Source organism: Scyliorhinus canicula, chromosome 1 (genome assembly GCF_902713615.1).
Source record: "Scyliorhinus canicula chromosome 1, sScyCan1.1, whole genome shotgun sequence".
In the NCBI taxonomy this organism is placed as follows: domain Eukaryota; kingdom Metazoa; phylum Chordata; class Chondrichthyes; order Carcharhiniformes; family Scyliorhinidae; genus Scyliorhinus; species Scyliorhinus canicula.
In genome coordinates this window covers 254149128-254161559 of record NC_052146.1, presented here as the reverse complement: position 1 = coordinate 254161559, position 12432 = coordinate 254149128, and the positions used below count along the sequence as shown (strand labels likewise).

General features: G+C 42.8%; 1 protein-coding gene across 4 annotated transcripts in view; it reads left to right on the top strand.

The window, feature by feature from the left end:
• The window catches only part of ush2a (Usher syndrome 2A (autosomal recessive, mild)), a 1354742-nt gene that overhangs the window by 1108814 nt on the left and 233496 nt on the right, over positions 1 to 12432 (top strand). For all 4 annotated transcript variants that reach the window (XM_038811752.1, XM_038811743.1, XM_038811716.1 and 1 more), the window contains 2 exons: positions 6520 to 6674; positions 9404 to 9602. In XM_038811752.1, coding sequence (XP_038667680.1) covers positions 6520 to 6674; positions 9404 to 9602 — 354 coding nt within the window. The remainder of the gene's footprint in view (positions 1 to 6519; positions 6675 to 9403; positions 9603 to 12432) is intronic.

The following is a 12432-nucleotide window of genomic DNA, read 5'->3' as shown; positions in this document are numbered from 1 at the left end:
CACTAAAGGTGGTGATCAGAGAGTAGATTATAGCCTGCAAGGCACAAAGAGATAGGGAAGGGAGGATGGTCAGGCAACAACTGATCGACTCCATTCTGGAAGTCGACAGAAAATACTCCGAATCCCCAACCATAGAGCTTCTGGCAGAGAGGAAAAAGCAGCAGATGGACTTTAACCTGCTATACACTCGGAAAGCAGTACACCAACTCCGCCAGACATGGGGGACCTTCTACGAACATGGGAAAAAGGTTGGCCGCCTACTGGCTCACCAGCCACGAGGGAAATAACGCAGGTGAAGGATAGCAGAGGCAGACTGGTAATGGAGCATAAAAGAGGTGAACCGAGCGTTTGAGACTTTCTACTGAGTGCTATACACCTCCAAACCTCCTGAAGGGGATGCAGAGATGAAAGGGTTCCTCGATGGACTGGACATGTCAGTCATGGAGGACGATAAGTGGGGGGAGGTGGAAGTACCAATAAGACAGGGAGAGATCATGGAGAGTTTCCATGAAATCTGGACCAACCCTGGCCCCGCCTATAGGACATGTTTGCGGACTCGCTAGTGAGGGGCACACTGCTTCCTATGCTAACACATGCCACAATGTCACTGATATCAAAAAAAGACAAGGACCTGATGTAATGTGGACCCATTTCACTGCTTAAGATAGATGCAAAGATACTCGCGAAAGTCCTGGCCAAGAGACTGGAGAACTGTGTACCAGAGGTGGTCACAGAGGACCAGACTGGCTTTGCCAAGGGTAGGCTGCTAACTGCAAACATCAGGCAGCTGCTGAATATAATAATGACCACTTCTGGGGAGAGAACACCAGATGTGATCGTATCCCTGGATGCAGAAAAGGACTTTGAGTTAGTCGAATGGAAGTATCTCGCAGAGGTACTGGAGCGGTTTGGGCTGGGGACAGGATTCACCTCGTAGGTGAAGCTCTTGTACAACGCCCCAAGGTGAATTGACCAACACTACCAGCTCTGAATACTTCCAGATGCACAGACGCACAAGGCAGGGATGCCCACTGACCCCGCTCTTATTCACCCTGGCAATCAAACCATTTTTCCTCTTATTGGTTGCTTGAACATCTTCTGCAGACCAAGTCTACCAGCTATGACCTTTAGTATTCGACCAACTCAGTCTGTAATGATACTGCAAGTCACTCCTGGTGATGAACATTGAAGTCCCCACCCAAGGTACATTCTGTGCCCTTGCCATCCTCATGCATTCTCCAAGTGGTCTTCACCATAGCGGAGTACTGATTCATCAGCAGAGGTAGGGCAGTAGGTGTTAACCAGCAGGAGGTTTGCTTGCCTGTACTTGACCTGATGCCATGAGACTCAATGCAGTCAAAAGTTGATGCTGAGAACTTCTAGTGCAGCTCCATCCCAATGGTACACCACTTTGCTGCCACCTCTAGTTGTTGGTGGGAGGGATTATTATCTGTAAGGTATGATTATGTGGGTATGACTGGGTCAGGCTGTTACTAGTCTATGAGTCAGCTCCCCAATGTCTTCACAAGCCCCCAGATGTTAGTGAAGAGAATTTTCAGGGTCAATGGGGCTGGATTTGCTTTTGTCATTCTTGTGTCTAGGTTAATACTGGTTGATCCATCCAGCCTCCTCCACGTTTGAAGGTTTTGTAATAGGTTTGATACAATTGGGTGGCTTGCTAGGCCATTTCAGTGGGCATTTGAGAGTCAACCACATTTTCACTCTGCAGTCACCTCCCTCTATACAAGTTGAACATAACTTGCTTGTTTTTGTGCTCTATTAATAAATCCCAGGATGCTATATGCTTTATTACCTGTGCTCTCAACCTGTCCTTCCACGTTCAATGATTTATGCACGTATGTTGCTGATGTGACGTACATGGACTTCCGTAAGGTGTTTGATTAAATGCTTCACAGCACCAGGGGCCCGGGTCCGATTCCTGCTTGCACACCTCCTTTAGAGATTGTACCTTTTATTTTATATTGTCTCTGCATTCTTCCTACCAAAGTGAATCACTTTACACATCCCTTCCCATTCCACTATCCTGCCTATGTCTTTTTGAAGTTCTAAACTATCCCCCTCACAGTTCAAAATACTTCCAAGCTTTGTATAATTTGCAATTTTGAAATTGTGCTCTCTCTCAACCTTTTCTTACAATGCATAAGTCAGACTTTCATTTGTTTCTACAGCTAACCATTCCTGGAACAGGTCACTGTTGCCAGGAGCTTATATCTTATGGGGTATTACACCACATTAAGCATAGCCACACTCACACACACAGACAAACTGAGGGGTAATTTGACGTAGCCAATCCACCTAACCTACACATCTTTGGTCTGTGGGCGGAAACTGGAACACCAGTCAAAAACCCACACAGACACGGGGCAAACATGCAAACACCGCACAGTCAGACCCCAGGCCAAAATCGGACCTGGGTGCCTGGTGCTGTGAGGCATTTAGTCAAACACCTTTTGGGTGTCCATGTACACCACATCAGCAGCATTACCCTCAACATCCCTCTGTTATCTCTTAAAAAAAAACAAGCCAGGTAAACAAAATTTCCCCTTAGCAAATCTGTGTTGGCTTTGCTTAATTAATCCAAATGTACCCAAGTGGCTGTTAATTTTGACCCAAAATGACCTAGAAAATTCCCCACCACCGAGGTTAAACTACCAGACCTGTTGCTGGCTTATCTTTATACCCCATTTTTGAACAAGGACGTAACATCTGCAACTATCCAGTTCTCCGGCATCGCTCCTGAGTCCAACGAAGTCTAGAAGATCAATGCCAGTGCTGCCTCAGTTTCCACTCTCACTCCCATCAGTATGCTTAGATGCATCTCATCTGACCCTAGTGCCTTATAAACTTTAAGTACAGACTGCCTCTCAAATACCTCCTCCTAATCAATATTAAATTTTCAAGTCTCTGAAATAACCTTCTCTTTCATCATTATCTGTGCAGCATCTTCCTTGGTAAAGACAGATGCAAAGTATTCCTTTAATACCTCAGCCATGTCCCCTACCCGCTTTTGGTCCCTAACAGCTCTTCCTCTTGCCACCTTTTTACTTTTCATTGTTATTTAAAAGACTTTTGGATTCCTTCTCTCAATTTTTTCAATTCCCAAGAAACTTCTTAATTCATCCTGGTTTTAGGTTGTATTAGCCAACAACTTTGATAAGCACACTTTTGCTTCTTCATCTTTGTCTCTTTCGCCATTCAGGGACCTCTAGATGTGTTTGCCATACCTTTCTCTTTTTTGTGCCACTGGTCATGGAGAAGGTGATGGTGAGGTAACCTCTTGACATCTGCATGGCTTTCTAAGCCATTTCAAAGGGCAGTAAGGAGTCAGGTATATTGCTATCATCCTGGATTCACCTGTAAGGAGGACAGATTCCCTTGCCGAAAGGGCGTTAGTGAACCAGATGGATGTTTGCAACAATTCATTAGTTTCATGGTCACCATTGTTGATTCTAGTTTTTATTCCAGATTTAAACAATTAATCAGCCTGCATGACCTAGGGCCTAGTGAGGTCCTTATGTGGCAAATTAATGGCCAACTATGTGCCTCGTGTTGCCTCTGCTGCTTTTTTCTCATGCCAGATGCGTAGCCCAGCTGTTTTTATTGTGCAAGCTGACAGAAGTGAGAGTGGAAATTGCGGAGGCGCTGGCAGTACTTTGCTGGCTTTCCTTAGACTCAGGGGTGGTGCCAGAGGACTAGAGAATTGCAAATTTTACACGCTTTTTCAAAAAGGGATTTCAAGATAAGCCAGAAACTACAAGGCAGGTAGTTTATCCTCAGTATGGGTCGCTTTGGTAAATGCAGGTTAATTGAGGAAAGCCAGCACAGATTTGTCGAGGGCAAATTTGTCTGCCAAGTGTAGGGGGATTTCCTTTGGTGATCCCCTGTTCCCATTGGAGACACACCCACACAATGACGTACCCACCCCCTTTCCTCTTAAATCTGGCACCCTCCCCACTGCTATCCAGGCCCTGTTCATACCCTTGGCTTACCTGAAGTCCGGTCTCCTTGATCTCCTGTTCTTTGGGTATTTGCAATAGTCCCAGCAGTTGCCACAACTCAAAACTGGTGCTGCTGAGACAATAGAGTTGTCTAAGGTGGGACTTTCTCCCCAGGGGTGGAATTCTTACCCTGAGCCAATTAATGCCCTACTGAGTCGTAAATGGCTACAGGATGGCTGTTATAAACAGGGTGCGCCATTCCCCAGCAATTCAGGTGGTGGGAGACCCCGGCATCCAAAAAGTGCTGTATAATGTATTGGGAGGAAAGAATGAATCAGACTGCTTTTGCAAGTAATGCTACATATAAGCAACGATGAGTTTATTCAGCAGCAGTTGGGGGAGAAAGTTTCAGTAGACATGGGGTAGGTTAAGGGAGGGTATGACCTTATGGGAGTGTGCTTCAGATGGGCACAGGGGACCGGCAAACCTTGAAAAGTTGTACAATCAAGCAGTTCTAAAAAAGATTTTCATCAAGTTCCAGTCTAAATAGAACATAAGGAAAAACCTGTCAATGTTTATTACTGGGGAAGAAATATTTGTGAAAATGTGAAAGGTTAGGCAGTAAAATTGTTTGTCAGGGTTCCAAAAACAGTGTGCGGGAGAAAGGAATATAAAGAGGGGAAAGATAAAACTCTCATGGTTATCAAAGTCTTTTTCAATCTCAGATTGGGAACAATTTTTTTAAACAGACGTGGCAAATATTTTGATAATCATATAGCATTCGCGTGAGGTTCTCTCTCTCTCTTTTGCTGCCACTTTGGCAGGAACATGGAGGAGAGGAATTTTGTTGTTTTTCTGGAATTTCTGCTGAACATCCAACAATCTAAGAGCTTTCCACAAAAGATTGCAAGTGATTTTTTTATTGGTTCAAATTGTACATTCACTATAAATCAATCAGGGCATAGCATCCTTACGTATGAGCTAGAGAAAGATATATAGCATATATATGTTAGGATTTTAACTTGATCAAAACCCATCTACATGCATCGAGTTAAAATCGAGCCTATAGATTTTCTCTGTTTCATGAAAACAGGCCTCTTTTCATCCAAATGTGTTAAGATTTATTACCAGAAGTAAATTTTAAGTGAGTTCACAAAGTTCTCTTACTATTGAGAAATCAGTCATTTACACAAGAGAAGCCAAGTTGTAGATTGAACTAAGAAATCTTTCACCTTATTATTGAATACAGTATTCGAATGATTCAAACCAAGCTTAACCTAATTTAGTCCGCTTTCAGCGAGATTGGAGAAACATGACCATCCAGTTCAGGTCACAGGAGGGTTCAATTGTGACCATTCTGGATCATACTGCTGTATGAGTAGATACGGGGCAGTGTGAGGCGACTCCCACTGCACCATATCTACGTGCACAATAGCATAAATGGTAAGATGCTCAGGCACTCAGACCACTTTTGGGAACAACCGTTGCCACCGAATTTGAGAAGTTATTTACAGCGGAATCAAATTCAGAACATCAGTACTGGGCATCATTAAGAAGGACCAGCTGAAGCATGCATCCAGCTCAGGAGCCAGGGGAGTGATTACTGCACAACATAGACACATCTATTTGTATTTCAGAATAGGCTGCAAAAAGCTGGAGCATGCACAGAATGCATTCTTCAGTCTTTGCTGATATCATAAAATTGGAAACAGCGGATGAGAAACCATTGTAACTCTTTAATGCATCCTAATGAGGTAAGAACCTGGGCCTAGTACTTTTGCATTATTCCCACTTTAAGCCATTGGTTTAAATAACAGAAACGTCTGTACATTGATGATCATGGCTACTCTCATAAGTTATGGCTGCAGTGACAAGAGGCTCTTTTGTGTAAATTACCAGTTTCAAACATGTAAAAAAAACTTTGCTAATGACTTGGCAACCGCATAAATCATATGAGTGGGTACGATTGGTGTGACCTAAACACAATCAGTATTCCTCGCTTAAAACGTGTGAAACAGAACTTCTGACTTGTGGAAGACAAATTTGTAGCACATTCTGCAAAATTGGCATTTCTGAATCATAACAGGTATTCGAGTACAAAAATCAAATCAAATTTGAAGGAAGAGCTGCAATTACTTTATTTGATTAGTGACAGGGAAGGATCAATTATACTATTATTTGCTTAGCAACACCAAATAACTGATGATGGCATCATCAGAGGAGGAACAATAAATTTTCGAAATTATTATGACCTCATTTGTTCAGCTAGCATTCAGGCCTCACTATAAAATGGCACCAGGCCAGCTTGTTCATTACTGGCCCCAGGATGCAAGAAATGCCGTTATTTAGTCCGCGGCCCAGAGTGGCTCTATTTTTAATGGAACTGTTTGCAGAAGAGTAAAAAAGGTACTAAGAATGACAAAAGCCAGAGATATATTTAAAAGCTGACTGAATAATAGCTGGCTTGGAGCAGATTTACAGGGTATTGCATGCTTTTAAGAGTTGCCTTTCAGCTGATTTGTTGCTTTTTGCATCTAAACAGTATCTCTCATTGAACTAGGCATTATCATACATTACATTGTTCTACGCGATGGGACTGAGCATTTTCGTGGGACAGACTTCAGTTTCACAGATGCTGGAGGAATTCAGCCATACCAGGAATACACCTACCAACTGAGAGCTTGCACAATTGCTCGGTGTGCAGACAGCAGCAAGGTGGGTGTGCTGCACATAACAGTTTGAAGGTCATATTAAACTCCGCGGTCTATTTATTAATGTACTAATTTCTGCTTTATCAATCATAATAGTCACTGAACATTTCCTGCTCCTACCCTCCTAAACACCAGGGGCAGGGTTCTTAGTCGGCTGATGCCGGAATCGGGAAGCACGATTGGGCGGAGAATCGGTTTTGACGCCATAATTGTGGCAGGGCCGGTTTCACGCCAAATCGCAATTCTCTGGGGCCTCGACAGCGGCATCAATGCGTTCCAGAACGCATGTACAGTAAATACCGTTAGCATATCATTAGCAGGCCTGACCCAGTATTCTCCAGGGCCTCCACAATGCTCTGCCTCTGATGGGCCGAATTTCCGATGGCAAGGTTCACTTGTGCTTTTAAAAATCGTGAAACAGGTGTGGCTGCTGAGGGAGAGGGGGATACGGAAAGTGTCCAACATCACCATAGTTTGCTGACAGGTGTGCCATTGGCCGGTGGGGGGGGGGGGGGGGGGGGGAGGTGTTCTGCCAGGGACGGGGGGAAAGTGGGTGGGCTGTGGGGTCGGGGTGGACGGGCAAAGCACACCATTGCTGCGGCCTGCCCACTGTAAACTTAGGGCCACAGGTCGTGACTATCACACCCCCAGGCCAACCCCTAAGTGCTCTCTGGCCCCAGCAGACCCATAACCGGGATGGGCTTGCTCCAGCACAACCAGTGCATCTTGTTGGCTGGGATGAATGTGAATGGGGAATGTAATGTGCAGATGCAGCTGCAGCTTGTGAACCTCCCGAGTGTCAATCACGGATTGGGCAAATCCCACACCGTTTCTCATTGGAATTGATTGTGTTCCACAGTCGCTGAATCAGCCCAGGTGCAGCGCCAGCTTTGCTGTCGTGGAAGTCCACAAATCCTGCCCTGGCGGCAGCACTTAGTCACAGGAACGAAGATTCCCACTGCAGATATGACATTTTACAGGTGTGATCTACCTGCCAGCTATGCCCGAAAAGCAGCGTGCCACAGCACAAGATAAAAGGAAATTACTGCGGAATCTGAAACTAAAAGAGAAAATGCTGGAAAGTCTCAGCAGGTCTGGCAGCATCTGTCCGGAGAGAAAAGAGCTAACGTTTCGAGTCCAGATGACCCTTTATCAAAGCTGAAAGACATAGAAGGTGGGAGATATTTATACTGTAGAGTGGGGGAATGAAATATGAGTCATAGTCACAGAAACCAAGGGAAAAGAGTGCTAATGGTACTCTTCAACAGCTTCAGATGAATAGCACCACACCACCTCGATCCCTTTGTTTTCATTCCATTTCATTTTCACTGTCTTTTACCATTTATTTCTATTTTGCCTTTCTTTATATATATTTCCCCCCTATATTATCCCTCTGGGGGGGGGGGGGGGGGGGGGGGGAGTGGCCAGGGGAGTGGCAGTGAATTTGAGTTGTTTTGAGTGGAAGAGCAAGTAGGCTAAATGGTTTTCGTTATAACTGGGGCAAGGTCCCAGAGAACAGGTGGACCTTCAAGCAAGCTTGATGGTACCAAATTATCACCTCAGTTTACGTCATCTACTTTCTTGTCAACCCCTCTGTTTTCTTCAACATTCACTCTTTAACTTGGTATTCCAATTTAAAAAGGCAATCAGCCCACCTACACTTTCAAAATTAAAAGGTTGTCATATGTGGAAATTGTAAATATGATATAATAATGTCTCAGAATAATAACATAGGAGGTGAAAGTTATATTGTGACATCAAACTTGTCTTCAGCCTAACAAAGGTCATCAAAATGAGACATTAATGTTTCTCTTTGTGGATCCTGCCTGACCTGCTGAAGATTTTCAGCATTTTTTGTTTAAATGCATATTAGCCGTTGAATTTTGGGATTCTCAGATGACTTTTTATGTGGCTGTAAATATATATTTTGGGGGTATTATGCAGCTATAAATATCTTCAAGAGCCCATAATTCAGAATGTCTTGTATTATTTCATGAGATCATATTCAGCTGATATTGCTTGACAAGGGCAGCATGGTAGCACAGTGGTTAACACTGTTGCTTCACAGCAGCAGGGACCTGGGTTCAATTCCCAGCTTGGATCATTGTCTGTGCGGAGTCTGCACGCTCTCCCCGTGTCTGCGTGGGTTTCCTCCGCGTGCTTCGGTTTCCTCCCATAAGTCCCGAAAGACGTGCTTGTTAGGTGATTTGAACATTCTGAATTCTTCCTCAGTACCCGAACATGCGCCAGAGTGTGGCAACTAGGGTATTTTCACAATAACTTCATGTTCATAGATTCATAGAATTAACAGCGCAGAAGGAGGCCATTTGGTCCATCGAGTCTGCACCGGCCCTTGGAAAGAGCACTCTATTTAAATCCACACCTCCGCCCTATCCCTGTAATCCATTAACCCCACATAACCTTTTCTTTTTTGGGGGGACACTAAGAGCAATTTAGCATGGTCAATCCACCTAACCTGCACATCTTTGGACTGTGGGAGGAAACTAGAGCACCCGGAGGAAACCCACTCAGACACGGGGAGGATGTGCAGACTCCGCACAGACAGTGACCCAAGCAGCGAATCGAACCTGGGACCCTGGAGCTGTTCAGCAACAGTGCTAACCACTGTGCTACCATGCCGCCCCCAATGTTAATGTAAGCCTACTTGTGATACTAATAAAGATTATTATTATAATTGATAAACTGCACCATCAATTCTTTTTCCTGTCATAGGTTATTGCAGCAACTGTCCAAGGAGTCCCTGAAAATGTCTATTCCCCAACAGTGATCGCACTTAATGCAACCTCATTACTGCTTTTGTGGAGAACACCAACTAAGCCAAATGGTATAATACATGAGTATCAAGTCCACCAGATTGAGACACGACTGATCTATACAGACACGACTAATAGGATGAAGTTCATTGTAGCAGGTATGGTCATAAAGTAGAATGATTTAATCAGGGGGCCATGGAATAGTGGTAATGTCGCAAGACTAATAATCCCAGGGCTCTCTGGGGTCCTGGGCCCAAATCCCAGCAAAGCAGATGGTGGAAAAAGAAATCTGAAATTAAAAAGTCTCATCATGGCTATGAAACCGTGGTCAATTGTCATAAAAATTCATCTGGTTCACTAATGTCCTTTAGGGAAGGAAATCTACCGTCCTTACCTGGTCTGGACTACATGTAACTCTTAATTGCCCTTAAGGATGCTCCATTACTCAATTATTTTTGTTTGTTTCCATTCTCCATTGGGACATCTGCAGAATTATGGAGATGATAAAACAGGGACCCTATTTTGGGACAAGTTTGCTTTTCCTCATCCTGCACACCCGGACAAATATGCAACAGTAACAGATATAAATTAGCAGTGATTTCAATGAGATAACTTTTGCTTAAAGGTTTACCTCTTCTGATCAGAACTGCGCCTGATTGTTACAACGTGGTTATACGTTCTAATATAAGCAAGCTCTTAAATCTGTTGGTCACATGGACTATATAGATTCCAAATCGACAAATATGCAATGCATTAAGATATTTGATAAAATTACCATAAATTTTTTAAAGGAATACAAAAGGGTGAAAATAGTTCATTTCGGTTCATTAGCTATATCTAAATAAATCTGAATGGTAACCTTGTAATGTTAGTGTATTAAAATGCAGAAGAGCCACTATATTCCTTAGGGGTTACGAACAGAGAGATAAAAGTGCAATCTGTTTGAAGTATGACCTCCGATAATTGCCATACTTTACGGATACTTACTTATTTTCCATAAACATCCCATATATTTTGCTACTGTCAACCACAAATGAATTATATGCCCATATTTTTCACACGGTGATAGATAAAATGTAACTTTTTACCTTTTAAAGGCTTTGAACAGTTGTCGTAAAATAGTGGATTGTTCGTTCCTTTAATCTTCTCCATCACTGTAATATGAGCATCATTTGAAATATTGGTATAAATGGCTTGTAATCCAGTAAATCAATGTACATTTCCTCTGGCATGATTTCTCTTTTTTTGGTTGCTGTGAAGTGTTTTCTGACAGCTTATTTTTAATTACATCTGAGCCTAAGAAACCTGATCTTATAAAGTGTTTCAGGGGGAGAGGGCAGAGTGAGCAGACATGCCTTGTGAAATCCAGAAGTCATTCATAATTCTCTTAAGACAAAAAAGCATTAAGTAATTGAGGACAGGAAGTTCTCACTTAATTATTTAGGGTGTTATCAATGCTTTAAGTAAACTGAAGTATTTTCTACTGCCTCACCGAGCCTAATACCTTTGGGACAGGGACAGCAGCCATCATCTTCTCATGTTCTTTAATGCAAATAGTAAATGGCAGCTTGTCAATATCAGACCTTTTTATATCATTTATTACTGAACACTTCCAGTATCCTGTAAAAAACAATTTAGATGACAGTTATGGCATTGTTTCACTTTGTGTTATCAGTATTTAACAAATGGGCCAACTAATACTCCAAAGGAGAATTGCAATGATCATTTGATTTAGATGCTGCTGGAAGAAAGGATGATACTGCCCCCTTCAGCTCAACTATTTTCACAAGCATTAAAAGGAGGCACCATGATGCTGAAAGATTTGCTCCACAACCATTTTCTCAATTTCTTTTGCCAAAATATGAGAGATGATATTGAAATGATATTGAAATGCATCTCTGCATTACTTTCCTCTCATGCGCCCTGACAAAAATGTTTGATAGATTTTTGGATTCCTCTTCCTTTCATTGCAGCATTTATGTAAAATGCCACGAAGCTGATAGCACTGCATTTCTTAACTGTCAAACAAACACGTCCTTCTAATTTTGTAGTCGTAAATAAATCAGCAGAGGCCATAAAAATATTAATTTTGCTCAAAAAGTAAATGGGTAACAGACGTCAGTCGACAAGAAAATAAAGCCCAAGCAAACGGGCCTGTATTCTCCCATATGCCTGCTGGGATGGAAACTGTGCTGAGTTGGAGATGCAGACCTATCTCAACTGCATTTCTGAGCCACAGGTTTATTTGCATATGGCAGACAGGCTCTCCAGCAACGTCTGGTAAGAAGTTGAATCAAAATTGGGGGCCTGGTGCGACAAGAGAAAATAGCAACCAAACATTGTGCTGCTGAAAAAGACTTCTGTTTTCTCTCCCAAATTATGGGTTTCAATGGTAGACTTGCATGTAGCCCTACTCTGAGTGACCCCCTAATATACAGTTCCAGCAACCAGGATTTCATTATGGTTAACCACGGGAAATGCAATACTGGCTAAATTTCCCTCATTTTAACTTGAATTGTATATGTCCAATGTGACATTTTAGTCTGCCCACCAGGAAATGGCAGTGTGTGGGAGATTTTTGCAGAGTGCATCTCTTACAACGATTTGCTCCACAGGTGATCTCGGTCTATTGAAATGATAATGGGAAGCAGGTGGAAAATCTGTGTATGATTTATTTCAAAAGCATTTCTTAAATCTATGGGTTGGTATTGCACAACTACATTACAAAGATAAAAATATCTAAAAATAAGGGTTCACTGCTGTTACCAGGTAGTGTTTCATCACCTTGTGGAGCCTCCTCCTCAATAAAGCAAATGACAACTAAGGGCACAACTGAAAGCCAAGACTTGCAAAGCTGAATGCTCATATTCTTCTGAATGGAAGGTGATCTGGTGCAGTGGCTGGTACATGGAGCACGTGGAACCAAAGGGAAAATGCTGGAAAATCTCAGCAGGTCTGGCAATATCTGTAGGGAGAGAAAAGAGCTAA